At 36.2% G+C, this 25,145-nt stretch overlaps 1 protein-coding gene across 1 annotated transcript in view; it reads left to right on the forward strand.

Moving 5' to 3' along the window:
• The window catches only part of UBR5 (ubiquitin protein ligase E3 component n-recognin 5), an 84,820-nt gene that overhangs the window by 26,540 nt on the left and 33,135 nt on the right, over positions 1-25,145 (forward strand). Inside the window, exons 8-21 of the mRNA XM_065829944.2 lie at positions 5,214-5,363; positions 7,308-7,519; positions 12,088-12,204; positions 12,284-12,394; positions 13,092-13,246; positions 15,180-15,297; positions 16,045-16,229; positions 16,998-17,107; positions 18,673-18,785; positions 20,910-21,053; positions 21,150-21,261; positions 21,471-21,625; positions 22,537-22,734; positions 23,840-24,050. Of these exons, the coding sequence (XP_065686016.1) occupies positions 5,214-5,363; positions 7,308-7,519; positions 12,088-12,204; positions 12,284-12,394; positions 13,092-13,246; positions 15,180-15,297; positions 16,045-16,229; positions 16,998-17,107; positions 18,673-18,785; positions 20,910-21,053; positions 21,150-21,261; positions 21,471-21,625; positions 22,537-22,734; positions 23,840-24,050 (2,091 nt within the window). The remainder of the gene's footprint in view (positions 1-5,213; positions 5,364-7,307; positions 7,520-12,087; positions 12,205-12,283; positions 12,395-13,091; positions 13,247-15,179; positions 15,298-16,044; positions 16,230-16,997; positions 17,108-18,672; positions 18,786-20,909; positions 21,054-21,149; positions 21,262-21,470; positions 21,626-22,536; positions 22,735-23,839; positions 24,051-25,145) is intronic.

The raw sequence follows: 25,145 nt of genomic DNA on the forward strand, positions 1-25,145 counted from the left end.
TGCAACTACAGTCTCTGAGCCTTTGTATTTGAGATAGGTTAAACTAGTGTGCGGAGTTTTGCTGTCCTCACTAGTTGTCCAGAAGACAATTTTGTCCTTGGCTTAATTTTTAAAGCTTCACTCCTTTTTAGTCTAATCTTTCCTCTAAGGAGATTACAACCTCCTAATATCAGTATTTTTTCTCTTTTTTCTTTACCCCACAAAGAAACTGGGCTCTTACCCAGTTCTTGTGGGAAAAGACATGGAAATGACAGCAGAAATAAAATTTGATGTCTTAACTCCAGTCTGCAAATACGTGATTTGCAATTTGTAAAATATGCTATGCCTTCCCTGTCTGTCTTAGGTTATTTTGAGTTTTATGGGCAAAAATAAGTTTGCATAGAGATGAATTAGTTTTGGTATCTGAATGTGATCAGAACAGTAGGAAAAATGTAGCTGAACACTAGTTAGTGCTGTCATGACTCTGCTGTTGGTACATTAAATAGTACAAATTACCAGTCCTCACTTGTGTCACGTAACTCTGCAGGTGAGTTTCCAGGAAAACCTGATGGCCAGAGAAATTTTCCTCTAGCTCTCTGAAAAAATAGCAACATTCTGTCCTTCAGAACTACATAGAATTTTTTTTAAGTCTTTTGCTGTAGAGACTTTGAACACTTCTTGCTTTCATTTGTCATCTTGCCTCTGGATGCTCTTTTGGAACTATAACTTAAGAGTTCATAAAATAAAATTGTAGATAACTGATAAATGCGTTCAGTTCTTAATCAGGTTTCTATAAATGATTCTGAAAGATAAATTCTACTTTTTTTTTTTTTTTAAAAGTTATGTGAAATTATGCTTTAAAGCTTTTTTATTTTGTTCCTTCCAAGCACAAAAAAAAGCAAATGGCAAGACTGCTTTTGCCTTAGGACTTTTGATGCTCTTGCATTTTGATTAAAAGCATATGCTAATTTTTACTTTATCCCTTCTACATATCTGATGTTTTGTGACCCTTAAATTTAGGGGTTATTCCTCTAAGCCTTCCAAGACAGAGAAGCTTTTTTAAAAAAACACTAAGATTTACATTAGATTTTAAAAACAGGAAAAAAAAAAAAGCTAAGATCCTTTCCAACCGCTGTGAAATTAATAAGTTCATGTTTGATACATCATAATTTCATTAATATATTATGTGTGATAGTTCCAGTTAGTATTGTAAAGGTTATGCATCTGAATTTTTTTAAGGTAATAAAAAACATGTATTGGTTCTCCTAGAATTCTTCAAAATGTCTTAAGTGAGGAGCAGGACTCTACTTCTCTGTACAATTTGCCTTCAATAACTGTCTCTTAAAAATTTGTTTTTGGAACCTTACATACTTTGATTTAGACTTCTCTAATCTACTCTTGTTGGTTTTGTTTTATGATAGTTAGCAGAGAGGAATGTGGATTAATTTGATGCATAACAAGTACATAAGGAAAATATTCAAGGTAGAAACAACAGAACAAGATATTTAGCATAGAAGAGACTTGAAGGTCTCTAGATTAATTTTCTAGCTCATATTAAGTTGATTAGAGGCTTCTTCTGGGCTTTGTTCTGTTAATCTTCTCTGTAGAGGTTCTACAGAGGTGAAAATGTTTTTGTTCTTTGTATAGTTCAGATGTGTGCATGTTTGCTCAGTAACTTCTGCCTGGTATAGTGGGTTCTTGCTAAGTGGGACTTGTAAAACGTAGGTTTGGCAACATCCAGACTACTTTGGATTTTGGAATTGAGATGAGCTTGTTTAAAAATCATTTGTGTGGGGTTTTTTTTAAGAGAAGAAGAGGGACAGGCTGGTATTGCAGCAGTACTTACAGTGTTGGCTTGCAGTGAGGGGGGGTGGGAATCAGAGCATAGTGTAGGATCAGTTCAGTGGCTTGCCTTTGGGTAAACAATTAGGTGGATGTTTTGTCTCTGGTTTTGTTGATGTGGTTTGATTTTTCTTTTTTTTTTAAGGCAAACTTAAAGTTGGGTAATGTTTTGAATAAATACGTCTTACCAAGAAGTGAATTCTGGAGTTCTGTTTGAGTCTGGTTTCCTGGGAAACCAAAATGCATGTTTCTTTCCCTTCACTGTCACAGTTTTGCCAGTTTAATCCAAACTTGAAAGAGGAGGAGATACTGTTGAATATTTCATAAAAATATGCAGCCAAGAAGAGGGGAAGAGAACTTCTGATTGCCCCCTTAAGGGGAAAGGTTTGATGTGAGCTTAGCTTGAGATCTGAATTGATCTAGGCAACATCTTCAGTTAATGAATCCAGTGCATACTGAAACTTTTTTTTTTTTTTAAATTCCTGATAGTGTCATTTGTTTTTTGTTGTTGTTTTATACATACACACACACATATATATATATGTATTCCCTTATTTCCTGTGCTCTAAATATCCTTTTCCTTCCAATTTTCAATGGTATGATATTTATTAGGGAATCATAGGTATTTTCTCTAAGCGGAAGGGCGCAGTCTGATTCTGATCTGTCACTGCACAAAAGCTGAATTGTATCATCTCATGGGATTTTTCTGAAAAGCAGGAAAATAAAGTCATAGGGAATGTTTTTTTCCCCTGGATTCTTAAACTGGATGTAGCTTTGCAGTATCTGTGTTTTCACAGCACTAAAAAAATTCCAGTTATGTTTCAAGGGGAGTGGATTTGGCTCCCGTCCCTACTGGTTGTAGCACCTTCATTTGCTGATACAGAAAATGGAAGAAGGGGGTTCACTTACAGAAATACTGTAAGAGAACTAAAATCTTATTTAAAGCTGAAGTAGTCAGATAAGAAAAGGCTTGATTTCCTCACTCATCTTAATGCACATTTAGCCAAAATCCACAAAGTTTTGGTTCTGAAGTCTGATGACTTGAACTTTTGCTTTCCTTTCTGGAAAGGCAGCTAAACTCAAAATGCCTGAAATGGTTGGAGGAGTCTGTGTGTGTCACAAGTTAGCATGTATGTCAAAAGTATTTCTAGCTTAGTCTACCTTAGAAGAAAATATTGTCCATTTTGAATAAAACTGGAGAGTTCTTTTCCATACTGACCAATCCTTTTCCTTGTAGAGGAAGAGGTTGTTGTGGTGGATGTGGGAGGGGAGAAGAGCAGCATGTGAGTATTGAGAAACAGAACAGAATCTCATCTGTGATTTCAGCTATCAAAGTTTGCTACTTAGAAATTTGATACTCTTAAGGTGAGGTGCGCTGCTGCTGTACTGTTGTGGTAAGCCAGTGGAAAATAAAGTAGCAGGCAGGATAAGGCCACTCTGAGTGATCCAAAGTGTAGTAAGACACAGCCTGTTTGCCAAATCTGATTTTTTTTTTTTTTGCTAGGATTTCCAAACAGTCTGTCAAGGATGACTTCCCAAAATGTACGGCATGGACCATTGACTCTCAAATGATGTAGTTTTAGAAGTGCAGACTACACTTGAGTGGAGTGGATTACTCATTTAATGCAAAAAAAAATCTGTGTGGGTCCTGCTTGCTTTGAAATCCACAGTGCTCACTAGTTACAGCACTGTTTTTCTGGGGACAGCTGGTTGTAGTTGATATGTGTTACATATTCTGGAGATGAGAGTTTAGAAATTTAAGGATGAATATTCTGATATTCAGTGATGTGAAAGTCTCTAACACTTTGAATATCAGTAAGTGGAACAGTTAAGTGAATTAATACTGGCTGTAAGTGTGAACTTCTGGCTAATCTTAAGTTTTTGGATGTCTTCTCCTTTATGTTTCTCCCTGCTTTTCCCCCCACTTCATTCTAGACACTAAGAAGACCACCCATTATAATCAGTTTGTACTGTTAAGAATGCTTTTATTTCGGATCTTGATTTCTAGCTACTATTTTGTTTTATGCTTATGATGTAGAGGCTGAGAACTGGATGTGCTGAAATTGCATGTGCTCCTTATATGTGTCCTGGTGGGACTTTGCGCAGCCCTGTGCTTGCTGCATGAGCAGTTCCAGCAGACGAGGTTGTCCTGCTGCCAGAAGGAGCTATCCTGCCATTCCCTTGCATGGTGCTGACGTTTGTGTGCCTGCATGGGTTAACCGAAACCTCATTTGGGGAGCCTGTTTCCAGTCAGGTTTGCATGACATTTTGACAAGTGGCAGAACTCTCTCCTTTGAAGCAGAAGGGTCCTGTCAGCTTTGCTGCGTGTGATGAGGCAGCACCATTGGGGCTCTGTTTGGCTACCCAGATTAGTCAGTCTGGAGGTTACTTCATAGGGTCCAGAGGTAAGGTAGGAAGCATTATTTCAAGCCAGGTGAATGCGCCGGTTGTGGATTTAGAAATCCCACCTTGCCCCAGCGAGGTGCCTGCCACATAATGGAGGAGGGCAGTAGGACTGTCCTTTCTGTAGCAGCAAGGTCGTAGTCAGATTTAGTTGTTTTGCCAGTCTGTATTGCTGGACTTCAACAAATTGCATGAATTTTCAGTAGCCTCCTTTGTGTGTGGATAGTAGCTGCAGTTTAGTAAACAGAAGAAAATTGTCTTAGACTTTAGCAATGATCAGTACTTTAGAGAAACTCATTTTTTCTAAAATAGTCATGTTATTTAAGTAAATATTTTTCTTTTTTTTTTTTTTTTTTTTTAAATACGTGGTATCAAAAAATGTTTTTACCAGGTAACTGTTGTTGTTCTTAATGTGGCTACCACTAAAATCTTAGTACTGAGAGCTGCAAGCTGCTAGCCTGTGAATTAAACAAGTGCATCATTCTCGGAAAGAAGCATTCCATGGACAAACATAGTCTTTGACATCAAAGATGTGGCTTTGTGCAGTACAGCTTTCACCATCACTTCTGTCCTCCCTTAATTCTAGGTCATCTTTGGAGTTCTGCATTAGGTGCATGAGTGTGTGTGCACATGTATGTATATGTATCTATCTTATCGTAGCGCTTTGTTCTTTGAAGTGACAGGCAAAGTTTGAATTTCTAGGTCACAGAAAAATGTGGTTTGGGCAAGTCTTGTTTGGGAAATGTGGTTAGATAAAGTGACAGAGCAGTTCTTGTAGGGACACTGGTTTTGTTCACTAGTCCGCCAAGCTTGATCGTAAATGTGGTTGCATAGGAGGCACATGAGTTTGCACTGGTGAATCTGAAGAGCAGAAATTCAATTAATAGATAGGACCTTTTTTTGATTTGATATTTGTTTAGTTGATGGTCTCTCTAGCTGATGTTTTAAGTAGCTGATTATTCACTTAAGACCCTTGTCTCCTCTTATAGAGGATCTTATGTCTCTTCTGGATGCTGACATACATTCTGCTCACCCAAGTGTCATTATTGATGCTGATGCTATGTTTTCAGAAGATATTAGTTACTTTGGTTATCCATCCTTTCGGCGCTCATCACTTTCCAGGCTAGGCTCATCCAGAGGTAATTTTGCACCTTTTTTCTTTGTAATAAGTAGTTTGCTGTGGAAAAAGCTAGTGATAGTACACACTGGTGGTTTAGATTCTGATTTAATGCAAAAGTAGACTGTGATATGTTGTCAAATATAGAGTAGACTAGTAGACTGTTACTCATTATCAAAATTATTAATGAATTCTGAATATTAGCAGGTAAGTTCTGCAAGAACTTTGATAGTCATGTATTTTAAATGATTGTTGATCATTGGTGTTGCAAGGTGTTATACAATTTTTGCATGCTAAGTTTATTTTGAACTGTAGTGTAAGTACCTATGAATACATAGATTGCATTACAAATATTTGGCTCAAAAATGAGTAAAAATTGACATGCAGCATTCTTAATTTTTTTTTTTTTTTTTTTTATATCTTTAGTTGCCCTTTGTTCACTTTTCTTAACATTTCCTTAATTGTTCCATGACAGAAGTTACCTTTATGGAATGAGAAATTTTAGGTACTAAAGAGAGAGGACATCTAAATTTTGCTTTTTGGAAGCATATTTATAGTTGGATAAAGAGAACTATTGGCACCTGCTAAAAAAACCCCTCCTTGAACAGTGTTAAGGCATTTTACTTTTTTCTTTTTAAAAAGCACATTACACTGAAAAGATATATAACAGACCATGCAGCAATTTCCTATCTTTTTGTAGCTGTCGCGTGAATGCTTAGAGTATTTCCAAACTGTTAATCCAACCTCTGCTGTGATTGTTTGTTTAGTGCAGTTTTGTTGCCTTTCGTGAACATGTTTTAGTGTATTAATTGCTGAACACATAAGTTCCTGTTACAAAATTATTAGTTAGAGGTCAGTGTGATGTTTGCTAGCAAATAAGTACAGTAATTTATGAAATGTATCTTTAAGACAAGCTGTCGTGTTTGGCTTCTGTAAAAACTTTCCCATTTGTCTAATACAACAGGAGACCCAAGACGTGGCATATTTTGTTGAAACTATGATATAGTAATGTGGTTAATCTCATACATGTAATTCCAGTTGATTTTTGTGAGCATAAGTATTTAATAGGTTAAATGCATTATGTGCATGTACGAATATTCAGCATCTGACGTAACTCCTTCTAAATTCCTCCTTTTTTTTCCTTTCCTAAGGTTATTCTATATAAGACGTTACCACGAATTTAATAGTCCTTATTTTCCATGCATAGTTGACTCTTGGAAAGTTAGTTTGATTACCTGATTTAAAAAATTTGTCTGCATGAGCGAACTGCAGAGTACTGGCTTTAGACAGTTTGTAGGCCAATTGGAGGGGAAGCATTTTGGTAAGGAACATTTTCCTACAAAGGATCCTTTTTAAAACTTGTCTGACTCTTAAAAAGTTTTCATTTGATCTACTCAAAACAGATACACTTTATTAAATCCAGTCCTATGGAATATTGCCTTAAACAAAAGGGGTTGGATTATCAAACAAGTATACGAGAGCTTTTTTTAATGCTTGCTTTCTTTAACCTTTTCAAATCAGTGTTTTTTTGGGGAAAGTTTGTTATGAAACTCTCTAATAAATACTCTTTTTTGGTTTGCATAAAGATATCTAAACGGACTATATAGACTCAGACATTTTTGTTGTTACCACATTGATAAAACATTTCTACAAAACTCTGCATATTGTACTATAAAAATTTAAATTGCAATGTTAAATGTATTTGGCCTCTTACAACGTAAGTGAAAATGCTTTAGCATTTTAATAGTGTGCAAAACTGTAAGACTTCTTTATTTCTAGCTTATTTTTATGTTTAGAAATTCTAAAGTACATATGCTTGAAAGGGTTAATACATTGAATGTTGCATGTCAGGACTTTATTTTTAATCTGTGTGAGTAGATTTAACTGCTGTTAGTTGCATCCTGAAGGGTCTTTACTAGAGAGTGGCTTACTTTTATCCCACTGGTGTGACCCAATTGCATACCAGTTCTCCTTCTTCCCTTAGAGAGAGACTCTGAGCTGTTGCGTGAACGTGAGTCCGTTTTACGTTTGCGTGAACGAAGGTGGCTTGATGGAGCCTCATTTGATAATGAAAGAGGCTCTACAAGTAAGGAAGGGGAACCGAACCTGGACAAGAAGAACACACCGGTTCAAAGTCCTGTTTCTTTAGGAGAAGACTTGCAGTGGTGGCCGGATAAGGTATTGACTTTTCTTTACTCTTTTATTTGCATGCTGTGCAGTAGATCTGTGGGGTTTTTTCAAATAAGTACTCTTGCGTTTCCTTTTTGAATATTGCATCTCAGTTTGTGAGATAATATAATAAAGTGTATTCTTTATTATGCACATAGGAAAATTATAAATAACTAGTTATACCATTATAGTTGTGCTTCTGTTATTACTGTTTTTTGTTTATTTTTCTCCTTCATGAGTTTTGAAGGCACTACTGTGTTTTTTTTTCTTTTCTTACTTAGGTGCTCAAAGCATTTACTAGGCAATAAGAAACTCATTAAACAAATTATGCTTTATCAAGGAAGCCTTTTTTTGATTGTCATTATTATTTGAAGAGATACTGTCAGTTTGAGTGGATTGGACTTTTAAGCCAAAACAGTGAAAGCTGACATTTATTTGCAGTTGTGTTTTGAGTTGACCAATGATGTTATTGAGTATTGGTTGCTCCTTCAGAATCCTTTTGGCTTTAATTAGTTGGTTTTCTTTGTAACCGTATTTCCATTCTCAAGGCAAGAAATAATTCCCACATGAGATAAAAGAATAATAGGAATCCTAGCTGTATCTTGCAAACTGGGTAACTCATTCAAGTCATTTTCTTCATGAATTACCAAAGATGCTCTGGGAAATGTCTCAAAAGCAAAACAAAACCCCAAAACAATCAATCAGTCTTTTCAGGAATGGAAGTAATCATCTATATTTATTAGATTAGTCTTTCTAGTGTTCCCATTTCTGTCTGTCCACAGTGTCTGAGATTACTGTTTTGACATGTCATGCTTTCCTTTTCTATGTCAGTTTTTTCCTTTCAGGCTAAATATAGATAGAGAGCTTGAAGAGAGTGGTGAGTTTAGAGGCTTATTTCTATTTACAGCAGTTCACCTTTAGGGACTATTGTCTTCGTTGTGGTGTTCAAACTGAGAAACGAAGATACGTAAAAAGAGTAGAATGTCAGTCTAATAATTGCTCTTCTAACCAGACCTTTAGGTGTAAAGTGTGATCCCCACCCCCCTCCTTTTTTTTTCCCCAGCCAGCAACATAGAACTTCTGTGTCCCTGAAAACTGACAGCTTTTGTGTCTCTTGCGTTGTTATAATGGTAGAATGAGAGAGTCATCTAGCTTGGGTAGAGAGAGATTTCAGGGGTTTTGACTTCAAAAAATGAGTATAGCTTAGATTTGGAATGATAACTTATATTTTTATTTCCACTACTGTGTTTAGCTAACATTATTGTGTGGGTGCTTGTGGTTTTCTTTCTTTTTTTTTTTTTTTTTTTTTTTTTTTACTTCACTACTTCAGAAATGTTTTTCCTCTTAACCCCATTCTTCTCTCTGGCCCTGAAACTTAGTTACTAAATGAGGTTTGGGGGTTTTTTTGTTTTTTTTTTTTTTTTCCTGGATGGGTTTTTTTGTTATTTGCAAACTCAGCAGATCCTTCCCTAGGACAATAATTGCAGTCTTTAATTGGGCATCTTTTATGGAATTAACTTGCTGTGATATCCAGTTGCATTCCTGTTCAGTTTAAATATACTAAACTTGATTCCAAGGTACCTGTTTTCATATGCACTTGTGTAAACCCTAGCTTCCAGTTAATTAAAGTGTCTTACTGGAAAAGCCTTTCATCTTTATCCAAAAGCAGCTGAACTTTTCACCCTGTCTTTGAACTCAACCTTCGTAAGAAGTTGTTCTGCGTCTTTCTTGCTGTAGCCCCACTCTGAAGCTTTGTTGGTGGTATTTTCCAACAGAAATTCTCTCAGGTGAATCATGAGGGAGATGATTTAGCTGAGAGGCCAGTTCAGATGCTGCTTCTACTTTGAAAATTTGAAGGGAGATCTTGACATGTAAATGTAAAATGAAAGTAAGCTAGGGGAGAGATTGAAGTGTGTGAAGAACTGCTACAAAATAACCATCTTGTATGCAAATGTTTTTCCTTCATTTTTCATTATTTTGGTGTTTAGCATTTGAGACAGAACTGTAGTAGTCCATGCTGAGGATGGTTAACTTGCGTTTATGGGAGGTCAAGTACCAACTTGAGGAATGGATGACACTTTCGCAAAGCTGGTAGTGTTCCCAAATGCACCAATTTCACCCACAGTCTGAGACTAATGATGCTGAGACATGGTGCATAGGTACTGAGTTTTCTCCACCAAATAAGTGAAATAAGCTGCTCAGGAATTCTAGTCAATGAATTAATTCCTCTGATAGTTCAGATCTTGTTGAACTGTAGCAGTATGAGTCTACACCGCCACATATCAACTTTGTGCCATGCGTTGTCAGGGCCACTCTACAGCATGGCAAGTATGGCTGGTTTTTCCCTGCTAGGCTGTAGTTAGGTGCAAGCTGAGCCTTTATTTTGTTTGGAGTAGGTATATTCTCTTTAGCTATTGAGCTATTAAGATTTTGTCAGCAGTCTGCATCATCAGAGATATCACATACTTGAAGAAGTCAGGGTTTATAATTGAACACATAAGACTCCCGTTACAGGACCAGAGCTGTCACATCAGTCGTGCGTCTTTGTGCCGTGAATCTTTTGAGTGGCCTTATGGAGCTTAATGTAGCATTGGTCCTGTAGCGTTTAGATCACAGCTGCTAATATTTTGATAGAAGGGAGAGAACATTTTTGAATGGCAGGTCTCTGTAGTGCTGAGCTTGTGGTATAAAACTGTTTGTTTATAAAAAGTTATAAAACGTATTAGCAAGATGAAAAGTCATACTGTCTTGGAGCAAAAAATCAATTGCTTTCTGTACTTTGAGGCATTAGGCCAGATAACTTCTAAAGATTCATTTATGCTGATGAAGTAGACATTCATCTCATTAGACTACAGTAGGTTCTGATGGCAGTGCTTTCTAAGAATAAGCAATATTTATACTATGGCAAGTATTAATCACGACACAGATTAGCATTCATGCTACTTCTGCACAACATTGGTAGATACTCTACCAGAGCGAAAGAATTCTCTTATGATTTAACTAATTCTAGATTCTTTTATCAGGATATAAAAGAGAATTGTAACTGCTTCTGTCCTTTCCTGCTGCCTTCTTTATCTTCTTTCCCAAAATATCAGTAAAAATTTTGTGCTGTTGATGAGATCTACTGAATCCTGGGTTATTCAAGGACACACTCCCACCTCTTGAAATATGCACTTCTGGCCATGGAAGTTGTAAAAAATAGTGCGAATACAGATTTATGAAGCTAAAAATGTTTCCACTTGTAAACTTCTGTAGCTCAAAGAAAAGCCTCATAATTTAGGGGACAGTTAAATGTACTGGTTAGGGGCTTTATTGAGAGTCTGACAAGAGTTCAGTTTCTCTTCAGATGGCTGAATTGCCTAAGTGTGGTGTATTGTAATCTAAGGGAGGCAGCTGTAAGTATTGGTCTGGGAGATAATGCTCACAGAGAAGACTGGTTGTCATATACCTGTATTTCAGATCTGTAGCTGTAGAATACAGCATTTGATTTTGTACTAGTTTAAGTTATTTCATTTTTTAAAGCTGCAATTCTCCCTAAAGTGGAAGGGTACTATTAGTTGTTACCAGTAAAGAAGTTTAGAAAGAACATGGTTGTCCTATAGCTGCACTTGCTGAGGAGCAGCGAATGGATGGACCTTGCAAGGGTTTCTCAGTAAACACAGGTAAATATTTTGTGAAATCACACAAATTCACAGGTCTGTAGTTGGAGATTTGTTTCCATGCAAGGGGGAGCAGGAACTTGGAAAAAATGAAATTGTAACTGTTGGTGCAACATTGATACATAACCAAATCTGGGAGAGGGGAGACAGGCCTGTGAGATCCAGGTGAGGTATAGGATGAAGCAGTTGAGCAAAGTGGCACAATCTCATTAGTAGAAAAATGCCATCTGGGTTTTGTAAAATGTTAAAAGGAGAAAAGGGGGAGAAAAAGGAGAAAAGAATAACCCACAATGAGAAGCTTTTCCAGCATATCTGGCCATGATGATGCATTAATGGGACACACTGCATGCTGATTTTTTTTTTTTATTTTTTTTTTAAACTTGATCAAGGATTTGTCATATTGATGAGGTAGTGAGTTTGATAATTGATTTCTCTGGTTGCTGGAAGATATCTTCAGAGGTGTACTTAGGAATGGAACAATGGAATTATTTTGCTTTTTTGTTCATTTCAAAAAGCCAGAATTTTAGAGGGAGCCTTTAATGTCAAAAGTCAAGAGATCTTCCCATCTTTAATTTTGTGAGCAATGTTGTATTCTTAAAATATTGTGGAAGCTCTTAATAGACTGTCCAAGTTAACTGCCATCTATATGTCATTGCTAAACTTCAGGAAAATAATATCTCTTTCTTCCTTCACTCTGTCAGCAGCAATAATGCTTTTGTGTATGTGTGTTTGAGAGCATGCTGAACTTGAAACACACTGAGTATATCTTTATTTTCAAGTTCAACATTCGTGGGAACTCTAAAGAAAACCTAACAGTTACGTGTTTCTTTTTTTTGTATTTATATTTGCCATTTTAGAGTTGTGATATGCAAGTTTTATAATACTGCTGTCTTAGGCTTTATATTTCTGTATTTGTAGGATGGAACAAAGTTTATTTCTATTGGAGCTCTGTATTCTGAGCTTGTGGCTGTTAGCAGTAAAGGAGAACTCTATCAATGGAAGTGGAGCGAATCAGAGCCTTACAGAAATGCACAGGTACTGTACCTCTTTAAATGCTCACATTCTGAATTATTTATATGCTTTGAATATCTAAAATATTTTTTTGTTTCCAAAGAATCCTTCGCTACATCATCCACGAGCCATGTTCTTGGGATTAACCAATGAAAAGATAGTGCTCCTTTCTGCAAATAGTATTAGAGCAACTGTTGCCACTGAAAATAACAAGGTATGAGATAAGTGCTGGTTGCTGAAGTTGACAGTTACTTTCAGTAACTTTTCAGTTACTTGCAGTATGTTATAGAGAAGTTAATTCTTGATCTTCATCAGTAGTAGAAAGTACCTCACTTGTTCATTCGTTCTGCTTCTATATACAGATGTAAAAAACAAAACAGAAACCCAAATAGTGTTTAGTAAAAATGCAAAAAGGGAAGAAAAAAAGTCTGGCAGATTTACAACTGAAACAGCGATATCTGTTTTACCAGATTATCTGAAATACTTGACTTTTTTGCTGTTACAACAGAAACTGACACTGCTTTAAGAATAGAGAAACTATCTAAATATGTTTTTCTGCCCAGTTAAGAGTAAACTTCAAACTGATCTGGTAAATGCACTTGTTGAAGTATTTTTATGTCACCTCTCTGCTTTTATTTAGCTTTCATGTTTTTGTTTGGGACTGGAAACAGGAAAAAAATCCTGGAAAGCTATTTTCTGGGAAAAGGTGGTGGGGGATAAAATCCCAGAGGGAATAGTTGTTTGTTTTGTGATTGTTTTGCTTGGTGTTGTTTGTTTGTTTTGATTTGGTTTTGCTTTGTTGTTTGTTTTCTTTTCAAAACCAGTAAATACTACATTAAATTTGTGACTAAGGTGCAACTTTTCTTTCTTCCCCCTTCCCTCCCCTGTTCCTTTTCTGCCTTCTGTCTTAGGTTGCTACGTGGGTAGATGAAACCTTAAGCTCTGTAGCTTCTAAATTAGAACACACTGCACAGACATACTCAGAGCTCCAGGGAGAACGGATTGTTTCTTTACATTGTTGTGCTCTCTATACGTGTGCTCAGCTAGAGAACAACTTGTATTGGTGGTAAGTAAATACTGTGTTTACTTACAACAGTGCAGATCCACTGGACATCTTCATGTCCTTGGCTCTGAGAAGCTTTGCCAAACTACTGAACCACAGTTGTTCTGAGTTCTGTAATACTGCGGTTTAAAGTATATTTATTCTCTCCTTCAGTTCTTTTGGATCCAGCTCTAACATATTTAAGGTTATTCTTTCAGGAGATGTGTATATATGCTTTAGCATTCTAATATATCTACTACACAATATCAGAGAAAAACCTTCTTTATGCCTTTCAGACCTTTTCCACATTATAAATATTTACAGATTTACAAATTTACTCATATATGAGGTCCATGTTCTTCTGCTAGGCTCCATTAGGAAAATTTCATATGTTAGTTTATGATCCAAATCTTAAAGAAGGGAGAAATAACGTCAGATGCTCCCTCTGGAGATTGTTGTTAAAATGTAATGCTTTAAAATGTTGTAAAATATGACACGTTAGTTAAAATATTTTAACTAACAATTTGATAATTAATAAGCCTATTATAAAGTAAAAAAGAGAGACCGAACCTCAAAAATAACACTTCCAAAAGAGCTCTGAAATTAATTTTGAATTTGAGTGAATGAATTGAGTATTACTGATGCATTGTCAGGATTCGTTATTTTTGGTCAGTGTGTCAGGAGTCGTTGTATTACATATCATGCCCAAAGCTCAAGTAGCTTTTAGGCATGGGTGAATTAAATACTTGATGATGATTTGGAAATCAGAGCACTGAAAACTGATTCTATAAAACAGCTTTCTCATTAAATTCTAATAACTCTCTGGAAAATATGTAAGTAGAATTGTACATATGCTTGTAAACTTAAACACAGCCATATTTTGTTTTCTGTTCCCAAATCTCAAAATTACAGCTCTCTGGTTCTTGGCCCTTTCGTTATGTCACTGCTGACATACCTCAAGAGTAATTACTCTTAATATGGAAGCTAATGAGCTGTAACCTTGGAGATACCTGGCTATTAGAACCTGCCATTTCTATGCTTTTAGAACAATCGGTTTAATGTATAGAAAGACATTAGCATTTATATGTAGTCTTTGAAAGCAATTTATTAATTAACCGACGTGTCCTTTCTGGGAAGGGTTAAATGTCAGCAGTGGTGATTTTCCGTTAATCAGATGGATGTAGACAGAAGCTTCTGTTACTGTTGATATCCTTAATTACAATGGTCTGTAGTACCCTGGGAGAGGATTTCAGTTTCCAGCGTTGCACAGGACTGATGCTTTTTTTTGCTTTACTTAACATGAAGGAAGTTTTCATATAAAAGCTTTCACCTATGTAACCCACTGGCTGAAACATGAAGTATCAAAATAATGAATGGGCTTAACTATGTGCGTAAGCATTATTTTCAGCTAAACCACATGGATCCAGTTTCAACAGAAGTGTCCCTTTTCCCCCCTCTTGCAGCTTAAGTCTGTCATAGGAGTCCTAGACTCCTTCAGCCATGTTCCCAGAGAGAAAGTGAGGCCTATAGACTTTAAAAATAAAAATGCTTGTGCTGTGCCCCAATGACTACAGATTCTGGAAATTGTCAGTAGTCACAGGAAAGGTGTCCTCAAGTTCAGAGGGGAAAATGCACAACTTGCAAGCTGTGACTGGAGTGTACCATCTGTGAGAGGGGTCTTGAAGCGTTTTGGACTAGAAGGAGCGCCATTTGGCAGTGGCATATTTTACATGTTCTCCCTTTTCCTCCTTCTAATTAATTGGCCAGTTGAGATAAATTTCAAAAGGGGAAGTGAATTTAGAAAAAGGTGTAATTTCTACAGTGCTTTGAGATTTTGGAGAAGGTGGCAGAGAGTCATGTATGTTTGTTCATGACTACATTAAGCAGAAGGAATAAACTGTTCAAAGTTATAAACAAAGCATTTCTTTCCATTTTTAAAATAATGTTTTTTCCACAGGGGAGTAGTTCCTTTCAGCCAAAGGAAGAAAATGCTAGAAAAGGCCAGAGCGAAAAATAAAAAACCGAAGTCTAGTGCTGGTATCTCCTCTATGCCAAACATAACTGTTGGAACCCAGGCAAGTGCAGCTGTCACAACTGGCGTTTTTACACTGTTATATGATGATGAGCTTACAACCTGTTCTTAAAAGGTTCTGTTAGTGTTGCTGTTGTTTTACAAGTATGATTATTGCTGCAAACATGGAGAAACAAGTTGTGCTCATGCAAAAAACTTCTGTTTTAACTTACCTACTGATTTTCTATTTTGAGAGGAAGCATAGAAATACGATTCTCAGTAGAGCACATAGCTTAGTAAATGATTTAGCATTTAAGTCCCTTCTCTATTAGCATCTGGGTTTGATTTATTTAGGCAGTGGGATAGGCCTTTGATTTGAAGCCTTTACCAAAAAGGTTAATAGCTGATACAGAGGTGAAAGATTCTTTTTGTGATTAGTATTAGAACTAGTGTGAGGCAATCCAGTTCTCTCCCAGGGAGAACATTTTTGTTTCCCCATCCATTCTGATCAACTCTGGGATGAGGTTTTTTTTTTATTGGATGAATTGTTCCTTTTGTGATTCAGCAGCTAAACACTATGTATTAAACACTTGCCCTGCTAAAGCTGTTGCTTTTGGCTGCAAATGGCACAACAGCCTCTTTTTTTTCCTAGAAAAGTGCATAGCACATCAGACTGAGTTTCCCCTTTATCTAGTTCCATAAGTCTTTGAATTTTTTGACTACTACATATGTCACCAAGAAGATGCATACATATATGACTTCCTTCAGTATAATCCATTGTTCTCATAGACATAAATATTTCTGTTGGTAGGTGTGTTTAAGAAATAACCCCCTCTATCATGCTGGAGCAGTTGCTTTTTCAATCAGTGCCGGAATTCCTAAAGTGGGTGTATTAATGGAGTCTGTTTGGAACATGAATGACAGCTGTCGATTTCAACTTCGGTCACCTGAGAGCTTGAAAAACATGGAGAAAGCTAGCAAAACTACTGAGGCAAAGTAAGTCTGGAGAACACAATGCGTACAAGCAGAACATTTATTTGATATTCTGTTGAATTGGTGATAGATTAAAAACTTAAAAGAAGGAATGTCAGGTTTTATCAGTTTGAACTTTACAGGATTCTGGCTTTCTCTTAAATGCTGCTAAATATGCAGAAATGCTCAGTGCAGGAGAGGCATCTTCGTTGTGTGAAACGATGATGGAAATGTGAAATGCAGAAGGAATATTAAATGAAGCCTTTCCTGGAACATTTCATAAATTTTCCAAGATTTTGTATTTGAAGAATTGCAAGTGGCTTTATTATGGAAATGTTTTCAGACCCTTCTTCATGGCATTGAGAGACCTGTTTCAGCCCTTCCATAGTTTGCAAAAAATCATTGGGTTGACAATAGTCAGTTAATTTTTTCTTAAAACAGATTTAAACAAAAGCTTGAACAAGTTCAGCAGTTGTAGCATTTCAGGTTACTCTATAAAGGTAATGTTTCTTCCGAACTTCAAATGAAGCACACTTAAGAATGTTTATTCTCCGTAGTACTGTATCTTTGCTCAGTTTATGTTATAAAGCTAATCCCTGATGAAGCAGCATAGCACCATTCTCAGCATCGGATGTATAGCCTTGTCAGTTAGGATGGTTGTTCACAAGTATGGAGTTATTTCATAAGAGTATTATTAAAGGACCATGGCTGGGATGCTTACACTTTGTCCATTGTCATGGAAAAGATTTCACCTCTTTCTTTCTTCATTCTAAGTAATACCTTTTATTCTAGACCTGAAAGCAAACAGGAACCAGTGAAAACTGAGATGGGTCCTCCACCGTCTCCAGCTTCCACTTGCAGTGATGCATCTTCAATAGCAAGCAGTGCATCGATGCCATATAGTAAGTAATGTGTAACTCATAGTAACATAAAATATTTGTGTATAGAAGAAGTTTTCATAAAGGGCAATTCTACAAAGATTTTCTATTAATTTCAGAATCCTTTTTGGTCTTTCATTCTGAACTGCAATAAAGACTTTTGTAGTAGACTTTAGATACGAATCAGTGAATTGTCGGTGTTACGTGTAGTGTAAGCAGTGACTAGTTGATATAATGGGTATTTAAGCCAGCGTAATACTTGGTTCTCAGAATCAGAAGTATCTTTCAGGAGGTGATCAAGGGGAAGTCAGAAGATGAATTTGTTTACATTTAATTGCAATATGATAGTGTGTTTCTTTACAGCCCTGAAGTTGAACTTGTTTGGGAAAATTTCTTTTCAGATTAAGCTGTTCTTGGACAGCTTGCCATGCAGGGGAACTTCAGTGCATAAAGCAGTAGTTAGTCATCTGTTAAATAAAATGTTCAAAACCAGACATTCTTTACTAACATACAGAAGCAGTGAGAGAAATTTTATGGTACAAGTTGTGCTGAAAACTTAAAAGGCTGCATGAGAATTCATGTAACTGACCTCTTGAGCACTTTTTTCTCCATTTAAACCCATACACTTAGAAAGGGTTAATTAAAATACCATCATTTGAAGAAATCTTCTCTCTGCTCCTGTTTCTTCTAATTGTTCGCATGCAGCAGTTTTAAAAACTATTCACCTAGAGAATCAAGTGGCCTCATTCTGTGACAGAGAATCTCATGTGCCTAAAACTGAAGTACTAATTAATTTTACTAATAGTCTTCTGCTACTGATTTTTTTCTCTTTTGCAGTTTTTTCACCTGTCATTTTTCACTGACTATAACTTTGGGCTTTTGAACTAGTGTTTGAAGTTAACTTCACAGATAGCTTAGAAGCTCTCTGCTTCTTACTTTAAATATATTGATAATGATATCATATGCTCAGTTCAGGAGTTTAAAAGTTCTTGTCAGTGTTAATGTAGCCATTTTATGTATTTAAATTTGATCCTGAGTATACTACAGTTACTATTCAGATCATGTCTTTGCAGCAAATCTAACTATATTGCTATTAGCCCAAATAGTTATTTTCTGCTTCATTTGCTACTCTTCTAGGCATTTACCAAAAAATCCATATGTAGTAGGCAAGGAGACTTTTTGTAAGGGTGATATGAAGCACTGCAGCAGGGCTGGATGAAAGGTCTTACTGTGTCAGCCTTGTCACTGACAGCATGGATATCTGAGCCCTGCCAAAACAGTTTCTTGTATTCTAATTATTTTGCTTAAATGTCCTTAAAAATTCCTTTGTTTATCGAATAGGCATTACTAGTGCTAGTTTCATATAAAACCATGAAAGTGGTGTGGTATACTGTTAGGTAGCTCTGGCTTTCCATAGTTTTAAGGTTAGATTCTTGTTAACCTTGTGCTAATTTCTAGACTTGAATGTTGATAATATTTTTTTGGGTAGGAAGGTGTGGTGTTTACTGAACATTGCATTTTGATGTTTTGATTAAATGTTTCAAGCTTTTTTTTTTTTTTTTTTTTTGCTATTTACTTTTTTGTCTCAGAGCGTCGACGATCTACTCCTGCCCCAAAAGAGGAGGAGAAGGTGAATGAAGAGCAGTGGTCCCTGAGGGAAGTTGTATTTGTGGAAGATGTTAAGAATGTTCCTGTTGGCAAGGTTTGTCTAAAATACGCTGCCCCACCCTCTTTGGGGAGGCAGAAAAAAATTGCTTTTAGATAAGCTGAGTGTAAAAAGAGTCATAGTTTTGCAGATGCTCGAGAATGTTTCTGACTAGTATGACTTTTGTTGCATTTTTATTTGTCAGTTAACACAATTATAGTAATAGACCGAATGTATTGTAAATAAAGCAGGGTATTCTACTTGACTATATTAGCTTCTGGATCTCCTAGGATATGTTAAATATTTGGGGATTGTGCTGTTCCTTAAGGTGTGTTTCTCTTCTCCCCTTCCCCTGGTTATAAATTCAAAAATTCGTAAGCAAGATTTCATATGTCCTGCTAGACATTGACCGTTTAGAACCTTCCATTTTCAGAAGCAGTCTAAATTTACAAAGCTTTTGTAGCAACATTTATCATTAAAACCCAAAAAATTCCACATGTCAGACTAGAAGATGGTTGGATCATTGACATGAGACTTCAGGCTTTTACAAGTTAGTCTGATTACCTTAAAAAAATCTAAATGTACATTAATTAAATTGTGTGACCAAATCACGATTTTTCTGTAGAGTGTTGTCTTGCAGGTCTCCATAGAAATGTCTTTGTATAGTCTAGATCAGAGTTCATGTTCATGAGTGTTTTGAGTAGGTCTGAATTTTGAACTTTTTGGGTAGTCTTACAGCCACTGGTGATGTTCTACTACCAGAACGAGAAACTCTACTAGAAACCTACCAGAGTGAGGTTTCAGCATATGGGGAGCAAGTGCTCTGACTGTCCACTGTAATCTTTGTTACAAAAATCTGCTAATACTGTCAATACATCCTTTTCTCTATCACACTTGGTAGACTGCACCTAGCTAGAGAAATTGGGAGAAAACATGGAAATGCCTGGATTTCTATTATTTACAATGTCTTGAAAATTTGAGAGATGGGTTTTTATTGTCAGGCACATTTTAGATGAATTTGATTACATCTAGATCATTGATATTGCTTTGTAAGCATTTTCTCTGTAGAAACTATGGAGAAATTAGGGTCTAATCAAGACTGATAGTTAGTTTTATCTGGTTTTGATAAAGACTGAGAGCATAGTGAGGTCTTATTTATACTCGAAACATTGTCTGTCCTTCACCCCACTTCTTCCCCTCTTAGCTTTGTTTTCCTTTTGAGAAAATTACAATCTCCACTGGAAACTCTAAGGGCCTTGCCGTTTGGTGATAGCATAAGATGTTTCTATATAAAGGAAACCTGTTTTGACAGTTCTGATTAGATATGCATGGCAGCAACTCTTTAGAGAGGCTTACAGTCTCAGAAATGACTGTGTCAGTGTGGGGTTGAATAACTTCCATTTCCTTGAGGGGCAGAGAAAGACACAGATGCATGAAGTGTGTCTGGATAGAGTTGTCTGTATCCTCCAGTCCTAAGGGACTCTGGAGAACTTTATTATCAAATGTAAGGAGTAAGTAATAGACCCATAAACCAACACTTCTTTTTTCACTATGCATAGTCATCTTGGGATATGAGCATTAAGACTCTGCAACAGAGACTTTAGACATACTTAGATGGGACCAAAAAAAAGGAGTAAAGATTAAAAGAGTGATTTCCTGTTTCTTGTAGTACAAGAACTAATGGGCACTTAAAGAAGTAAGAGGCTCAGCATAGATACTTTTGTTGAATTGTTAGCTCATGTTTGTAACTCATTGCTATGAGAATAGTGTTTATTTCCAAAAGTGATTGGACAAATTAATAAGAGAAAGGTCTATCCAGGTTATTAAACATGAAGTCATCCTGCGGTTTCTGGTAGGTGGAACCTGGAGAGATACCAGAGAAATATCAGCAGGAGCTTCTCTAGTCAGTTGGTGTTCTTTCCTGTTGGATGTAGGATATTGAAGTGGAGGGACCTTTGATCTGTTTCATGATGCCTATGAAGTCATTAAGAAATTCAAGTTTTTGAGAGCTCAGTAATTTGAGCAAAACAACAAGGCTGATGACCAGGAGCTGTAGAACTTTATCACTGATCATTGTATAAATTTTTATTTTCCTGATGGTCTGGTTTATTTTGAAGCAAATAGACTTAAACAGTCTTTATGCAAAGCTTTTGGTAAAACTGTGATGTCTTCTTCTTGTAGGTGCTAAAAGTGGATGGTGCTTACGTTGCTGTGAAATTTCCAGGCACGTCCAGTAATGCAAACTGTCAGAGCAGTTCTAATTCAGATCCAGATCCTTCTTCTCTTCTTCAAGACTGTAGGCTGCTCAGAATAGATGAATTGCAGGTACATCTTTGTGAAACATTGAGAAAACAAACAGTATTTTGAAACGTCAGCACTGTGTGCTTAATTGCATCTTTAAAATCTTACCTGTGTTTTCAGGTTGTAAAAACTGGTGGAACTCCAAAGGTTCCTGACTGTTTTCAAAGGACACCTAAAAAGCTGTGTATTCCTGAAAAAACAGAGATCCTAGCAGTAAATGTAGATTCAAAAGGTAAGCAGGACTTAGCCTGTAAGATACTCTGTTGGATCCTTTATTACCTGTCTCTCTTCTTAGTGGAAAACAACTACTGTGAAACCTAACATACACAATTGTTTCCATTGATATTATTAGTAAGTCCTTAGAAGTGTATTAGCTAGGAGTTCTCTGACTGGATGCCATCAGTAAAAGACATTAACTTTTTGCTTTGTGTATCTTTGAAGGAGTGCATGCTGTTCTGAAAACTGGGAACTGGGTTCGATACTGCATATTTGACCTTGCCACAGGAAAGGCTGAACAGGAGAATAACTTCCCTACTAGTAGCATTGCTTTCCTGGGTCAGAATGAGAGAAGTGTCGCTATTTTCACAGCTGGTCAGGTTTGTGGTTTTGTATCTCAAATCATTTATCCTCACTGCACTTCACCTCTGTCATCTTTGAATGGGATGGTACAGCCTTTTGTAAGGCTTTTCCAAAGACTGGCGAAGAGTAGTTCTTCAAATGGGTCATGAAAGATGTGATGTTACAACTGATATTTTGAGGGTACAAGGGCATTAACAATCTAAGTCACTTAAGCACTTTTAATAACCTTAGTCGAATCCTACTTTGAATAAAAGGTAAAAAGGAAAAAAAAAAGTTGAGCGAGTAGTTCCTGTGTTAATGTAGACTTGTTATCTAGCGGTATTTTGGAACTGGGTCAGGTCAAAATCCACTCTTGAGAACAAATGGAAAGGTTAACAAAAAACTTCTGTATCTGGTACTAAAAATGATATATCAAGGTTTTGTGCAACTCTTTCTACTATCCAATGTTAAGTATCCTGTTTTATCTGATTATGTAGTTTGATAGTTCAGGCATCCGTGTGAAGATCTGAGAAAAATACAAAGTCGTTTTAGTAACTTCCACAAACGCAATGTACTTTGCTTAGGATAGTTGAAGGAAATGTTTTTTGGCAAAAATACTTCATTTGTATGTGTCATTTCCATATATTCAACTTTCTTTGGAGCATTTAAGTAAGTTAAAAGTATAGGTACTGTATGTTTAGTAATGAATGCGTGTCATAAGATACTCTTAGTAGTATTTACTACGTTGAGCACATTTCAGGCATTTGAGAAAGGGGATCTGATATGCTGTGCCACTTGTAATAGTAGGAGACAATGGTGTAAATGAGAATTTTAGGTAAACGATTCTCATTGCTGTCAGTCAAACAGAACTGGGAACGTCTCTTTTGGGAAGGATAATATTTATAAATTGTGGATACTTAATGTTTAAACTTTTCTTTCCCAAATATAGGAATCTCCTATTATTCTTAGAGATGGGAACGGTACAATCTATCCAATGGCAAAAGATTGTATGGGTGGGATACGAGACCCTGACTGGCTTGATCTTCTACCTATTAGTAGTCTTGGAATGGGTGTTCATTCCTTGACAAATCTTCCTGCTAACTCGACCATCAAAAAGAAAGCTGCTATTATCATTATGGCTGTTGAGGTAAAATATTTGCTTTACTGCGGAACTATGTGCTTTTTTTCCTTTTGCTTTTATAAAGTTATGCTTAAAGCAGCTTTGTGTTTAGATAGAGAGTTGTATTTTCACTGTTTCAAATAAACTAATTTCAGCAGAAGATTCCCTTAGAAACATGAAAGAACAAACAAATTTATGTAGTAAAATTTCCTTTTTGGGAGTACATGACTTCTATATCAGGCTTTTAACGAATAGTATTTTTTGTAGGTGTTACTTTTAAAATGGTTACCTTTTTATATATACTAGCAGTACACAATTTTATTTGTTTTATGGGTGCACAGCTTTTCTGAGGGATCCAACATGTTTTTTTTCTGAATGCAGTATTTAAACTTTTTAAACTACTTTTTTTACTTACCAGTTGTTTTTTACCTTATATATGGACCATACATTAGGAAATCCTGAGAGTCAAGTGATTTTTTTTTTTTTTGATCACCTGTAGAGCTCTGTACTCATATGTGGTGATGTATGAGTTGTTCTGCTGTGAATTTTTATATCATGCTCGTAGAAACTTGTCAGTGATTTGGAGCAGTTTAGTTAGATCTGCTGTGTGCTATGCTGCCACCAGGAGGTATTGTGTGCCCGTTAGACCGAGATTGCTTTCACAGAGGAGTATTCAACCACCCAGACCTTGAACAGCTTCAATTTGTTCACTTCTCAGCCTGTGTATGACTTCTTTAAGATGGATATGTAAGAGCTACTTAATGTAAACACCTTAGATTTTTCAGTTGTACCATGTTTCCCATGTTACATGAAGCCATGAAATAGATCGGATCTATGTTAAGAACCCAGCTGTGAAGCCAAAGGCATACTTTCGTGAGCCCGGTAGCTTCTGCTGCTTAAGCCTGACTTTTAACTTGCCTGTGCCTGAATGTGTGCTGTTTTCTCTTAAAAAACAGTGCTGTAATTGAGGTGATGTGTGTTCTCAGCACTTCCTACACTGACTTCCAGTGAATGTACTAGATTTAGACCTTACCGTTAATTTCAAAAAAGGAAAACTAGAAGTACTTAGGAAAATTGTATGTCTGCATTATGTATTTTAAATTGTTAAAATGTTTTATTTTTTCGAGTACAGAAACAAACTTTAATGCAGCACATTCTCCGGTGTGACTATGAGGCTTGCAGACAGTACCTGATGAACCTTGAACAAGCAGTTGTCTTGGATCAGAATCCACAAATGCTGCAGACGTTCCTTGGCCATAGATGTGATGGAAACCGTAATATTCTGCATGCTTGTGTTTCTGTGTGCTTTCCAACCAGCAACAAAGAAACTAAAGAGGAAGAGGGTGAGCTCAACAGTATCATGAAAATAATTTGAAAATAAAGATTTTATGCATTTTTCAAGAGTGTTTGAAATAAAGGCTGCATTCTTCCTATACAGTTATGTCAAAATTTAGCTAACCTTTCAAAGGTGCTGAGACATTTTTATTACTCTTATGAAGTTTTATAAGAATTCAATAGTTAAGAATACTAAGCTGTTTTTAGTGATTGTAAAAGACAAACTTTTCACATCCACATATTAGTTTTAGATTAAAACCAGTAGTTTTCCGCCTTTATATCACTAGTATCATCATTATATCTCTAGTAAACTTTTCAGATAAATGGTATTTAATATTTTTGAAGTGTTATAATGTATGTTAATTCCTCCAATAAGAAGTGCTACTTGCAGTCGACATGTATTAAGAAATGTGAAAGAATGACTTTCTGTTAATGCCAGTTACTGACACCATTTAAAATGTCAATTAAATACCGTTACGTAAAAACTATGTTAGCAGAACAAGGTTGCTAAGTCAAGCACTCAAAAATTAGGAAATGCCAGAATTAAGTTTACCCATGTGCTTTGCATGGGTATGCATTGTGAAATGGTCTTTAATTACACCGTCATACTATTTTTTCCACAGGACTACCTCATTCAGTGCACAAGATGGACGGTGCTCACCGAATGGGTAGCTATTCAATATTTCTTTTTATCCTCATCATTCAGTGTGTGGCCCCATTCCTTACTTCCTGCACACCATACAAACCCTGCACTGAATAATGAATGAACTTCCTTGTGGGACTTTTGTATGGTGCTGTCATTGAAGTTTAGTCATCTATAGACCTTAATTGTTTCACATATCCCTATTTATAAAATGGGGGTAATACTGCAGCTTCCTCATCTCTTGAAGGTGGTACAGCTTGAAGTTTTTCTATATTCAAAGCTATTAACTAATTTTGAGGTTTCCATTTGAGAAGTGTAGGGCCTGATCTCATTTTTTGAGTAGATGTTATTTTAAAACCCTTTATTTCAGAGCTGTTCTGTGAATGTTAATTATTTCTGTGTGTCAGACACCTTTTGGTGTCCAGAAATGAGTAAAATGTTTCACAGTCATCTGTAAAAA

Source organism: Patagioenas fasciata, chromosome 2, assembly GCF_037038585.1.
Source record: "Patagioenas fasciata isolate bPatFas1 chromosome 2, bPatFas1.hap1, whole genome shotgun sequence".
NCBI lineage: Eukaryota > Metazoa > Chordata > Aves > Columbiformes > Columbidae > Patagioenas > Patagioenas fasciata.